This window comes from Diadema antillarum, unplaced genomic scaffold (genome assembly GCF_040938485.1).
Source record: "Diadema antillarum isolate AM-2024a unplaced genomic scaffold, OU_Dant_1.0 seq00000620_RagTag, whole genome shotgun sequence".
NCBI classification, from domain to species: domain Eukaryota; kingdom Metazoa; phylum Echinodermata; class Echinoidea; order Diadematoida; family Diadematidae; genus Diadema; species Diadema antillarum.
Genome location: NW_027271543.1, coordinates 1212981 through 1227459, shown reverse-complemented (window position 1 = coordinate 1227459; position 14479 = coordinate 1212981). Strand labels below are relative to the sequence as shown.

Here is a 14479-nt window from a genome sequence, read left to right as displayed (position 1 = left end):
GCGTGGCCCAGCATATAGTATTATAATTATCAAAACAAAAACAAATCATGGTGCAATCGCTCGCTGAATGGTAAATTTGCCATTTCAGGAATAAAGACCATTTACTACATGATTATATTTGTTTTATACAAAACTTTGGATATTCAAAAGTGCTGTCCCAAATAGTACAGTAATAATGTCTCTCTCTCTCTCTCTCTCTCAGGAAGGGCAAATGGTACAGTTGTACAAGGAAGTGATTGATAGAAATTCTTGATACCAACTGATTTGAGGATGCACTGCTGTATTTTTAGGTAATGTGAATTGTACACTGCTCTGTGCAGAAGACTTGCATGTGATGCATCTATTACATCTATATATAAATTGGCTGTCATATACAGAATATAGGAACATATATACAGGGAACAATCAAGTACCTAGGACAAGTCCCTTTCAAAGAGTTAGGCAAGTAAGCAGGTAATATGCCTTGCCTATTTGACATGTCATTGAATTTGAACCAAAGATTTCAAGACTGAGACGAGTACCGGTAGATTTTTATCTACACGTGTGGGTAGGCCTTAACAGCTCCTTCTATTGGTACTTACTACTGTAATGGTCAGAATGTTTATGATTATGCTGAAATACCTTTCTTTTACTCCCTTGTACAATGTAGCATGATTTTACTTTACACATTTGCAAGCCTGTAATACAGAGAGTAATGACAATGTTTCAAAATGTGAAAGCAGAGCTTACTAAACATGGTCTTTTCATTGCAACTGGCTATCTGTGAATAATGGTAACTGTTTGTAAGCTATGGCTACAAGTTGATTACTATCCGCTTCTTCACTCGGAGTGCCTCGCCTCTGCGCAGATTTTGAAAGGATAGGGACTATGTGTGATGCCAGGCCGACCCTGCCTGCCAAGAGGCCGTTCACCCGGTGCCAAGGAGATCCTGAAGCGATGGAAAATGTGAGTGAAGGCCAAATACAGCTCCATGCGTGCAAGCTGCTCCCCGAGGCAAACCCGGTGACCTGATAAACAACAGAAGAGTTTCACAGAATATGTTGACCTTCTCAGAACAACTATCGTAAAATGCTTTTGCCATTTTGTATTAAACATGTGACAAACAGGGGTGAGAGAGTTGAAAAAGCTAGAAGTAGTACATGTATTAGACAGAGTTGGAGCACCATTGATTCCAAGACCCTCTTTAATCTGTGAGTCTTCAAATTGACTTACACCAATATTTCTCTGCAGTGTCTTATTCTTGCATTTTGTTTCAACGGAAAGGTTTCTGGGATTAATGATACGAAAGCACAATATGAAATGTCTGCGATTCCATGCAAAATCAACAAATTCTTCCTTGAAATTATTACTGCAACAGTGGCTGCCGTGTCAGCTATCTTTGTTTCTTCCAGTCGTAAGTCCATACTCGCCAATCAAAAGTATTACTGTATTATGGTTGCTTTGTACACTCAGCAAAAAAAGAAAGGAAACGCTTTTTCAAGTTTGGATTTCTCATAGAATATTTTGCTGAAAGCTAATGTATTGTATACCATATTGAAGGTAATTTAATTGGCTATCAACCTGGTAGGTCAATAAAAAGGGAAATCTAACGCATGAGTGAGCACCATTGTTTTTCTCTTCCGGGGCACAAAAGTAAAAATTGCAAAACTGAACAAGTTGTCATTCATGCGTATGTGCTCTTCCATAGAACAATAAGAACAAACAACAAATTTCACGCAAAAAGAAACATGAATTGAGTTGGGAAAAAAAAAACAACTTTGATCTCTATGATATCTTTAAAGCCCAAAAGACCAATGAAGGCTAAAAATAATGGAGGAAAATAACGCTTCATATGTCAAATCTAAATTCAAATGAAATAAGAAAAGAAGTAATAATTAACAAAAATGGTAGAAATTTGGGCTTTTTTTTCAAATTAGGAAATTGTAAATAATGTTTGGTTCTTGAAATTGTCACATGGATTTTAAATCACTAGATTAAAAGAAATAAATGAAATTCTGCTCATTTAATCATCTTTATGCTTTTTATTCCCTATGTTATTTAAGTTTGACTTGAGAGAAAATTTTTATTTTTCCCCTTTAGTTTCCCGCTTTGTTTTTCTTAGAGGTAATAAACAACTAAAGAGAACAAAAATTTATTTTTCCTATTTCATTCATGTCTCTCATTGTGTTAAACTGGTCTTTTGTTGTCAATGTTATCGTGAAGGGCATTTGCGAATGAAAGAGATCATGTCAATTTTTGCAATTTTTAATTTTGTGCCTTGGAGGACAAAAACGAATGTGCTCACTCATGCGTAAAGTTTTCTTTTTGATTAACCTATGAGCTTAATAGCCAATTAAATTATCTTTAATATGGTATATAATACAAAGATTTTCATCAAAATCTTCTATGAAAAATATGACCTCGAAAAAGTGTTTACTTTCTTTTTTTTGCTGAGTGTAGTTTTAATTCTGTCATATGTGACTAAATTATGTGTCTTGATGCGGCTACGTCGAAGAACCGAGTTACTGTACAGAGTAATGATAGTCAATGCTCGAAGAGGAATACGACTGTGAGACTTATTCTAAGAGAGGACAACTAACTTGGTATCATCATCGTGCCTGTGGGAATGGCGATGAATAAACGCACGGTAGAATATCTTTCTGGAAAACGCTGTCTTGTTCTTGCTTTCCTTTATTTGTTTGTTTGGTTGTTTAGAGAAACGGAGGAACGAGTGTCGTTTTTTTTAACTACCTCTGCGAGTGTACCAGTACATTAAACCTATTTAAAGAAGAAGCTACAGCAGATAATCATGATCGATCGTGTTTTGAATCTCTTTTTATACAGAATCTGAACACACACACACACACACACACACACACACACACACACACACACACAAGGTACACGTACATGATATAAGCAACCGAGAACATCCCGACTTCGTTGATACTGTAGTTGCAAGTTTAAGGATTCAAGGCCATTTTGAGACTGTTAGAAGTAAAATTATTTCAGGTGATTTTTTTTTTCTGTCGAACCCAACGTTCTACCGCCACAGAAGCCTTCAAAGACGCCGCATTCATTCTTTTGATGTTTCTAGTCTGAATAAACGTTAGCTGGTTCATGGGCAATTGCGTAGATACATCAAATCCTACAACAGATTCATTTAATCCTAATGATGCTTACCAATTGAAAATGGCATGAAGGCATCAAATCTCTTCAGTTTCCCATCATTGTCTAGGAACCGTTCGGGCTGAAATGTCTCTGGATCGCTCCATGCCTCTGGATCCATGTGCGATGCATATAGATTAGCCATGACCGTGGTCCCCCGCGGTAGACGGCTTCCGTTGGACAAAGTGACGTAACAGGTGGTTGCATGAGGAATGGCCACGGGAATGACGTTTCCCAGACGGAGAATCTCCTGAAGAACTGCCTATGAGTGATAGAAAACCAAGCGTGTATTACGATGCAGGACGGATTCATTACCAGTGCTACTAATTACTGTCAATTTCACCTTCATGACATTTTAAGTCATACTGGTTGCGTATAATATAACTATACGACAGGCTTTACAAGTTCTGTCCAAACGGATTTGGATGAAATCATAAGGAAAAGTTGATGACACAAGGAGCAGACGATTAACTTTTGATATATGATCTGGATCACCGTCTAGATCGAGGATTTATCTATTTATTTATGTATTTTTTGTGAAGGCTTTCATGAATACATGTATGTTTAAATGTAACGATATCAATGTGGTTCCAAATCATAAGAGTATATTTTTATGGTCAAGGAATCTAACTAATATTACAGATGTTATGAATGCACAGCGTTGTATAGGATTATACATGATGGAACGGAAAACAGAATGTTCTTGAAAATGAGCTGCTTAGCGGAGGTCTGCGCTGTCCCAGTTCTTTTCTAGTTTTAACGTTCCACTCCCGGCGTTCCATGGCCTGCAAATAAAGTACACGCCGATTTTTTTTTTTCAATGTCACCAAGGGGCGATCACACATCGCTGGTTTAGATGGCGGTTCATGGCGGTTCGGCAATTCGCCGTGCTCCGCCAAAGACCGTGTTCACATCGTACACAAACAATGGTCATCCGTCACTCATCCGCCACAAACTCCGAGAACCGCGGAGAACCGCCAGAAAAATTAACATGTTTAATTTTTCGTGGCGGTCTTGACGATTTGAAATCGACCGTGTTCAAAACGCCGTTCACCGTGTAAAGAACGGCTCCTCCGTGTTTGCACCGCAAGCTCCGTGATAATACCGTGTTAATACCGCCGTAACTTTTCACGCAAAAACAAATGTTGAACTTAAAAGAGAATAATGCCTCCGGTGACACTTCGTGGCGGAGCAGTAAAAAAAAAATGGGGAAAAAGCAAAGATGAACCCATAATACAAGATCGGGTATGGTAAAGTTTCATTACTTCTTTTTTATTTCAACACATAGAGTAAAACAGAAAATTTAATGTTCAAAAAGTTGGAATAGGTTTGTTGAATAGTACATCAGTTACTTTACAAGGCGTGTTCATAATTTTGTGAAAGCTTGACAGCTTATTGATTAAAAGATGGCCAGCTACGTGAACCTGTAAGTTATACACAGAAGACTTATGTAAATAAGTTGGGTTCTGCTTTCGTGATTATGTATGCCTTTTTGTAAGACTGCATGTTGATACAGATATGTTGAAACTTAAGAGAGTAGAGGGGAAAGCGATGTTGAAACTTGGAAAAAACACCATTATTTTGTTACGTGAACCTGTAAATAAAGAGGAAACTATGTAGATATACACTATTCTTCTTTGATATGCATGTCTTTTTATTGACTGTTGTTAGAGATATGTGAAAACTTGATTAAGAAAGAAAAAAGAGACGTTGAAACAAGCAAGTACTATACTTGTACAGCACTGCTTGATATATAAACCTGCAAATGAACAGGAAACTTTGTAAACTATGTTGGATTCTGCTTTGACATGTATGTCTTTTTAATGACAGTTAATACAGATATTTTAACAGTTAAAAGACAGAGAAAAAAAGCATGTTGAAACTTGAAGACAATTGCTTATATTGCATCACTTATGTCAATCTGTAAATGCACAGGGGGTTACAACGTTCCGCAATTTCTTTTGAATTGTGTTTACTTAACAAAGCAATACCTCCTTGTTGTAGGCCTAACCCATTGAAGACGAGTGAAAGGGCTCTGATTGCATCCAACTACAGGGGCTTGGTATGGACTCCTCCACCTTTCGGGGAGATCCGCGTTACTACCGCGCCAATCCGCGTTATAGCGCTTTGTACAAAATGTGTTGAGATGAGAACGTAGTCACAACGCGTTTAAGTGCTTTCCGCCACCGTTGGGACACGGTTCATGGCGGTTTGAGAACCGCCATGAACTGCCATCTAAACCGGCGATGTGTGATCGCCCCTTTAGCCACTATAGATGTTTGAATCTTCATCACAATATATTATGCTATATGACACTGTCGCCATTATCTCCTCGATGAGATAAGAGAGCGTATGAGAATCTCATTCAAATAGCTCCCTTCAGTTATCTCACCTCCCGTGGTTCCTAACAACGGTCTCCTTTAAAGCTCTGCGAAAATCGTTTTTTATTATTCCCTTGTATGTGTTTGTTATTACATTATCACAGTTACCATCGTACGTCTTGCCATTTTTGTAGGTCTTCGCAGATTACCGCGAAATTTAGCGTTTTCTTTTTTCTACATATTATCGTCACTTCTGCACGTTTTTCTTTCTCTGTGTTACATGTACATTCATGCTGGAGTACAATTATATTTTGATATGATCATAGTTCATGACGTATATACCTGTGTGTACGGCAGACGATGTCGGTCTCCCCAAGACGGCAGGCGATCAATACCTACTTGCGCGTCCAGCTCCTCCTGCACCAACGCCTGTATCTCTGGATGACGAACCATGAACACGACGCCCCACATGACACCGGCGTGTGTCGTCTCCGCCCCGCCGATGAACAGGTCTGTGGCTACATACGTCACACTCTCACAGATATCATCATCATTATCACCATTGTCGTCTTCGGTAGCACACTGCTCATCGAGTTCCGACAGCGCCCTATTTTCCCTTTTCCCATGACTGTCCGCAAAGTGGGTCATCTCGTTCGTGTCGTCGTATTCTCCGATGCATTCAGGCTTGATACCATCTGCCTGCGACGCATCTGATGATTTTCCGCTTTCAGCGATAAGACAAAAATCAACAAATCCCTGGGTCTTTCTACCAATTCCCTTCTGCTTCTCCCGCACGAGTGCCCTGACAAATTCAAAAATGCCAGCGAAGCCCTCGAGGACTGCTTTTTGTGACTTAAGGGGCAAGTGCCAGAGTATTGGAAAGAAGTTCACGGCACTAGCGCTTGAGAGGTAGTGAAAGAATTTGTCGGCCATTTGGAGTAGATGTCGGAAGTCTTGATCATCGTAAGAGTAACTCTTCCCGAAGCATATAGAACAGATAACATTGCAGAGAGCCATCTGAACGACTCTGGAAATGTTGACGGGACGACCGCAGCTTGATCCCAGAAGCGATATGACGTTTGCAATGTCTCGTGTGATCATGGACTCGATGCCCGAATCAGATTGCATGAGATGCCGCATCATTTTCTGCCACACTTTGCGATGAAGCCGCCATTGTTGTCTTGGCTGTTCGTTGGCGATACCTTTTGCAAAGAGGGATGAACAATATCAGAGAGGATGTTTGAGCATTAATCATCTTGCGAGTAATGATTTACCTTCTCGACATTGTGATTAAGGCATAGTTGAATCATAATCATTTTCACCATTATCATTACTGTTATTTTTATTGTTATTATTGCTCTAAGTAGGCCTACATTACGTGTATCGTATATGTTATCATTGGAACCTTTCATTTCAAGCAACAAGGATCCGGAAGGCATTCTAAACACATCTACGCACAACTTTACACTTCATTCAACATTGTGCAAGGGATTGTAACTTGATTTTGGCATAATTTTGCAGTTATGACAGGGCTCGACATTAACTTCACTTTTCTCGTTTGGGCCGTAAAATCTTCCGCGGCATATGAAATTTTGGTGGCCCTGAAGAGAAGGATACTTATGAAAACCTATTTTGAATTTTACCTGGCAAGCCCCATCGGACCACTAAATGAAAGCCGTTTTGGAGATTTGGTAGCCCGACATCAATTTTGAGTGGTCCCGGACCATCGGGACACCGCTAATGTCGAGCCCTGGTTATAAACCACCCCTTCCTCATGGGGGAAAAAACAGAAATACAGATCAAATAGAGTATCGTTTTGCTTCATTCTCTAATCTTCTATAGAGTAAGCTGGTTTTCCCGATCGGAAGTAATAAACTGATAGAAAAAAAAACGAGCGTGGAGCACACACAACATTCGACCAACCTCGACCATCGTTGACCTTGTTCAGCATCCATATGGGTCGACCGTCGAAGCTCGCAGCCTTGTTGACGAAGGCCTCTCGGATCACGTCGGCGCCGTTGAGAACGACCAGGGTCTGTCCACCAATCTTCAAGGAGAACACGTCCCCAAAGCGGGTCCCGAGGTTCAACAGACTTTGATGGAGTCGCCGACAATCGAGGAATGGAAGATATCCCAGAACTGGCACGCCGACTGGACCCCAGGGAAAATGGCGTCTCCTTTTAGAGTATTTGATATGGAAGATTTATTACTATCGTTCAACCAACATGATTCCTTTAATACGCTGCTACATTGTAGAGATAGGTGGGCTGTCCTAAGTCAGACCTTTCCTCAGAATAGTAAAATTGGAAACCTCTATAAAATCATTATGGAGGAGAAGACCATATTTCCAGTGAATTTATTCCGACCCGCAAAATTTCCGTTATTCTCAGTACAAAAGGGGATGGTATTCTCGAGTGCCATGGGGTTAGTTTTTCATTTCTTTTTTAAAACTTTGAGGCATGTCACCATTAGATTTACGATGTTGGGAGACATCATTCTTCAACTATGTAAACTTTAATTCATGACGTTTGCAAGAAGGGATACTATATACGACCTTTAGAGAGTTAGCAAAACGACTAATTATAACAGTAAATCATTATCATTAACATGATCAACATTCTACTATAACTCAAAATATTTGTCAGAGAAAATAACATTAAATAGGCCTAAAAACGCATAATTACATTACATATTTCTCATTCTGGTCAGGTTCAATTCGCATCTCAATTAGTAACACACACCCTCCACTTTCAGTCTACATCCATAAACTTAATACATGTAGTATATACAGTGAAGATGCAAGAGGGGATCGAGAGGTGACAGATACTATAGCCATTCATACAACACGTGTATTGTCCCTATACTAATTTCTCTTATACTCTTTGGATTGAAAATGTGCTAATATTCCACTAAAGTGTGCACCAGATCGTTGAATTTCAATTCTAAAAATGGAAAAGCTCCCGCATGTGGGAGGAGGACACACTCTCTCCCCCGCGCCACCTCCATAAAACTTTGGGGCCCTATATACACACATCAGTGAAGACCCACACAAGGATCAAGATGTCACTTATCTAATACCACGATCTATACGTATAGCCATTTATTTCCCCTGAAAATTCAGTTTCCTTATTGTTGATTAAAAAATTGACATATTTTCCACCAAAATTTTGCACCGGATCGTTGCATTTCGATTCTAAAAAGGCAAAAGCTCCCTCATAATATGGCAGGTGGATACCCCCGGGTGGATGCCCCGTCCAACACCCAACCCTTGCTCGGTCGCTGCACTCCCTCGCTTGCGTGGAGTCATTTTTCCAGCACATGATGAGTATACACTAATAATATTGCATTCATTATTTCCGTCGGGGTCATTCCACGAGACCGACAACCATGAGTATACGGCCCACGATTTCGACACTAGGCAAATAAGGTCAACGAGTTCGGCTCTATAGTAAACAAGGCCCACGAATTCGACATAAAGCAACAACAACAATAACAACGACAAAAAGATCCACAAGTTCTACACTATGTAAAAACGATCCACGAATTCGACATTATCACAGGTGTCGGTCTCGTTGGCCAATTGTCTAGTGACGAACTCGTGGGCCTTGATTGCTTAGTGTCGACCTCGTGGGCCTTGTTTGCCTAGGGAGTGGATTCATGTGCCTTCTTTGCTTATAGTGTCAAACTCATGATATCATATCAGATATCATAGAATAATTACTATGATATGCAAAATTGAAGTTCATACACAACAATATATGATCGTGCTTATATGCTTACACTGACTTGTGTGTTTATACAAGTACAAAATGTACCGGTACGTACAAAGACCAACAGTGAAAGTCGAACCGAAGTACAGCGACCGTGAGTACTGGCTGAGTCATTAAATTACTTGTCCCATCCAACACACACAGACCTTAGACAAGAAATAATTAACACTGATTAGTTTGATGCATTCATTAGTATAAACTGGTTGATATATACAGGAATAATTCACCTCATCTAAAACATTGAGTTTCTTGTCTGGATGCCAGGACCTTAAAGGGTATAACGATTCTATAGTGCGCCACAACGAGAATCAACGAACTGTGATAGAAATACCAAATCCTTTAAAACTCATGCTACCTGTGCAACATCTTATTAGACAGAACCGTCATGTCAATAAGCTTTGGCAGACGTCTTGATAAAAGATAATTTGATAAAAGGTATGATGGCAAAAAAATTGTCGATAATACTGATTATCACATCGTGCTTTTTGGGCGTGATATCAAATTTATCTATCACAAACAAAATCAAAGGGTACAATAAAATGGGAATCCTTACTTTTAGTACTCAGTATTTAAGACTACCTATAGTTATGTATGGCATTGATTCTTTAGGGAACATGTCGGCATTACCAATAGTTTTCATAAGCATAAACAACGATAAAACAAATTTATCTATAGTGTAATTTCTTGTTTTTGCAGGGGCCGATTATTCTCATGTACATTGTAGATATAGTTTGTGCATGTCCTTTAATAGTTTAATTAGTCGACTAGACGTCAATCTTTATCTCGTGCAACCGCAATGCAAAGTTCATGAACGTGGAGTGATGCGAAATGATTAAACCATACCTGTAAACATGGAGGCCTAATACAACGAGCAGGCACAGGAGAAGAACTAGCATCACTGGCGAGAAGTTGATCGTCTTGAAGCAAAGTGAAAAGATCAGCGACATGATGACTAGTAATAGTCGATAGTCATTGGAGTGACCGCGATTACTAATATGATGAAAAGGTGAATAAGCTGCTGATTTCGCGCTAGCTCTCTGAGATTGGATGTAGAGAAGGTTAAACGAGATGGAGCTACGGAAGAAAAATATTCTGTAGTCGCTTCTCGTGTGTTTGAATACCACTGTGACGAAACAAGACAGTCGTAATGCCAAGAAGTTCTAATTCCCTTTCGGCTGAGAGTTACTGCCTGCACAGCTGACCTCATTTTTTTAACGTTCATAACATTTTGAGCATGCGTGACCATCGGAGAACTGAGGCGAGGAAAAAATTTGGCATTCTCCGCTGATGAAATAAATTGCATGACACAAGTCTCAAGCAGAAAGTGATATTGTGCTTGCCGCCACACACACACACACGCACACACACACACACACACACACACACACACACACACTTTTTTTTTGTTTTTCAACGATGTTTATTCTGTTCCATTCAAAGTAATAGAAAAAAAATAACAATTTTCATTTGCTACAATTGAAATGACGAAAATATACATTTGTGATCATAATAGCAAATTTGCTATTGCTGTACATAATGACATAACAAAAATTACATTTTCATGAACAATTATCAATTTACATACAGTCACTTCCCCTATGCTCTCAAAAAAAAATTGCTTAAATTTAACAGTGATAATTCAATTCTTCTAGCATTAATCTTAATAATCATCCAAATGAATTATGCAGCAAAATTATACAGTAATAAATAATGGAACCATATTATTTATCAACCAATACCCGCCCACCTACACACACACACACGCACGCACACACACACACACACACACACACACACACACACTATTCTCTTTGTAGTTACATTAGATGCAGAAATGGACATGTTTCTGTATAGGCCTCACAATACACCTGATTTTTGTTTCGTCTTTCTAAATATTCAAACCGGAACACAGTTAGGCCTGTATAGTATATAGCTAATGAATAATGGTTGATAACAATGTTTTAGCAAAATTTATCACATCTTGAGCAAAGTATACAATTTGTTATGTATAACTATATAGCAAAGATGATTTGTCGTAACGTACAAAATATCTTGCCCTTTAATCATTGAGGTCATTTTCTACGGTCCGATCTAAGGTTTTGTTTATAATCAAATTCATCTGAGGCCAACGTCACCATACTTTTCATCGCCCATACAAGGCTAGAGTGATATATACCGCGGAAGCAAGAGTCATGGCTTTGACCCCTGTACTCTAAAATGCTTGCAGAGAAAGAATGACCACTTGCAGACCTTGCTGTGGTTCAATATCAAAGATTTATAGAGACCTACATTGTATGTGACCGCTGCAAACGTGATCTGATTTTTTTTTCTCCTTCTTCGCTTTACTTTTCTTGGTTATCATAACGAGAACCACACCTTTGGTTAATTATGATGGATCTAAGTATACATAGATTTGGTTATGATAAACTGCGACCAAACTTGGTGTCACGATAAATGGCTTTAAGGAACCTGTTTCACTATTCAAGACAGTGCATTCAATTGACAACATAACGGAACACGAAAGACACGAATATGAAAATTTAACACTATTAATGTTATTTTACTACCATTACGCGCAAAGCAGGCGCTATACACAAGGCAACTCGAGGATCGATTTATTATTATTTTGTAACCCACCGGGTTTTTGTACATCAGTAAACAGCAGGATAGAAAAGGTTATGCTGGTGATGCTGTCCTACTCCATCAGATAAGCCTAATCCCAAAAGATCCTGTTTCTATTTATGCATGCATCCAAGGCTATTGAACGCATTAGGTATGACGCATCACGCATTATGATCGCGCGATAATGTGGAAAAACAAAGCATGCGAAAACACGAGAAACATGATGGAGCCTATTTTATAGTAATACAAGATAGCGAACTAGCAAAGCTGTATAGGATAAAAAATGAGAGATGATGACCAAGTACAGAGAGCGGAAGTATCAGTTGACACAAGGTAAACACACTGAGGTATCAAATGGATGTGATTGGAAAAAATAAAATTTGTCATGAGAATAGAATAAAATGATAATCCCACTGGTCTAATGTTTTATTGACAGTACAGACATTAATATAAAGAATATAGGCAACATTATTTTGAGATACAAAGTAATATTTGGAGTAATGTCGAACAAGAAAACATTTTGAGCCATGGTTGTTCAGCCATTGAAGTGTCAAAAACACGCTAGTTATGCAATGTTAGGTTTATTCTCAGTTTTCCAAGGGCTTGATGGCAGCTCGGCAAACCGAGACGCGATGCGGGATTATGATCAGGACAATATTCTGCATTCTCTGTGTTTGTCAAGCTGCCAAGCCAAGTTTATTCCCTCTCACATTATTTATGTCATTGACGTTGCTCATAGACAAACATCAGGGACCAAGCCAAGTTCATTCCTTGCATGCCTTATAGTAAAACACTTACCTCGCCGAATGATAGGTCCCGACATCAGAATTCTTACCTTCCAAGAATTCAGACAGATAGGCTACTGTTTCTGATAGTGCCATTACCCAAAATCGTATTCAAGTCATTGTCGCTATATGATTATTTTCTGCGACCATTGGGATACAAAGGGGAAAATTAAAGAGAAAATTAAAGTCATGTGCTTCATGAAGATTATTCAACTCTAACCGAGTCATCAATTTCTCCTAAAAGTTGATTTTTATATAACAGTTTTATGTAAGAGGTTACAAAGGCGTGGCTCTATTCTGCATGAGGCTTGCGTGTATATAACAAAAGGATGTTATGATGCAAGAGCAAAAACAACAAAACTGCAGAGAAATTGCCACCATTTCAGTAGTGGGCTCTCATAGATTGTAAATTTACTATATGCATCTTTCATGAGGTTATGTGAGTAAGTTGTGGAATGAAATTGATATCGATGTCACTATCTACACATGCGCATGATTTTTGCAGTGTATGATATTATAACTGTTAAAGAAATATTCATGCCATGACTATTATACATGCGAGCACGCAGAGTGGGCGAAAAGCTAAGTTCGCTATAACGAAGATATTTCGATTCCGTGCATGCATTATAATCTTCGTATCACAAAACGACTGTATATGTCCTGCATGACAATTATTAGAAAATTTGCCTGAGGAACATGACAACGAAAAGTGAGCACAAATTATGTAAAGTATTGACATGACAGTATGCAACTATTAAGCCCCCCTTCACGAATTATGGTAATATTAGCTTTTGATAATAATAATAACGATGATGATAATGATAATAATAATAATCATCGTAATCATAATGATCATAATATAGCGTTTCAAGCCCAAGTGGGAAGAGACTATAAGGAAAGGAAAGGAAAATCAAACAAATACTGAAATAACAAACATGCTTGTCATAAATACAAATTACACGAAGAAAAGATGAATATGACGTGGACATCATGCAGTATGTATCAGTAAATTGTATTTTTGTCTTTGTTTCAAAACACATCACTCCGAAGGACTTCACATAATGACTTCAGTATCACATAATTTTATTACAAACCGCATCAAAACTATAGATTCTTCTATTCTTCAAAAGCTCCTGATAAGCTGTTAACAAAAGGACAACGAGGAAAGAGAAATTTGGATTGATTTCTGTGCTTTGATTTTGATTTAAATTTGGCTTTTACTTGTCTTGATCAGGACTACACACCGGACCAATTTTCGCACTCTTCTTATTCCCTTGTTCATTTTGTTTTAATATAATAGGCCCATAGTAGGAAAAGTACCAGGTCAATAGAGGGATAATAACAAGAAAAACAATCTAACAAATCTCCGTAATATATGATCTGCCGATGACTGCGAATACATTCCTATTATCTTCTAATCTGCTCCTATCATTAAAATCAGAAGTGTATATATGAATGTATGCATATATATATATATATATATATGAATATATGCATATGTATGTGTGTATATATATATATAATTATATATACATACATAAATATGTATGCATGTATATATATATATATATATATATATATATATATATATGTATATAGTATATATATATATATATATATAGTATATATATATATATATATATATATATATATATATACATGTATAATGAAGAAACAAACTGGTAATGCATTTTTGGCCAATCAGAGTTTATGCCACTCAAATTTTCGGCGTCCTACCCTTTCTTCAGGAGTCTTGACAATTGCATAATTATGTATGTAGGGCCTAATGTATGAATTGTATTCACATCATAAACCATAATACATGTCTGTAACC

At 38.1% G+C, this 14479-nt stretch overlaps 1 protein-coding gene across 1 annotated transcript; it reads right to left on the bottom strand.

The window, feature by feature from the left end:
* Nucleotides 1–819: 819 nt before the first annotated feature.
* On the bottom strand, nt 820–8775 carry LOC139736058 (vitamin D 25-hydroxylase-like). The gene is made up of 5 exons (XM_071646804.1): nt 8735–8775; nt 7392–7645; nt 5811–6670; nt 3163–3409; nt 820–1007 (listed from the first exon to the last, which is right to left on the bottom strand). The coding sequence occupies exons 1-5, from the start codon at nt 8773–8775 to the stop codon at nt 820–822; spliced, it is 1590 nt and encodes a 529-aa protein (XP_071502905.1).
* Nucleotides 8776–14479: the final 5704 nt, after the last annotated feature.

Excerpts from the sequence above, each read along its gene's own strand:
- LOC139736058 (XM_071646804.1), bottom strand. The coding sequence starts at position 8,775 with ATGACTCCACGCAAGCGAGGGAGTGCAGCGACCGAGCAAGG. Across the intron at positions 3,410-5,810 it reads ATCGTCTGCCGTACACACAG|GCAGTTCTTCAGGAGATTCT; the intron begins GTATATACGTCA and ends TATCACTCATAG. Across the intron at positions 1,008-3,162 it reads CTTCATGCCATTTTCAATTG|GTCACCGGGTTTGCCTCGGG; the intron begins GTAAGCATCATT and ends GTTGTTTATCAG.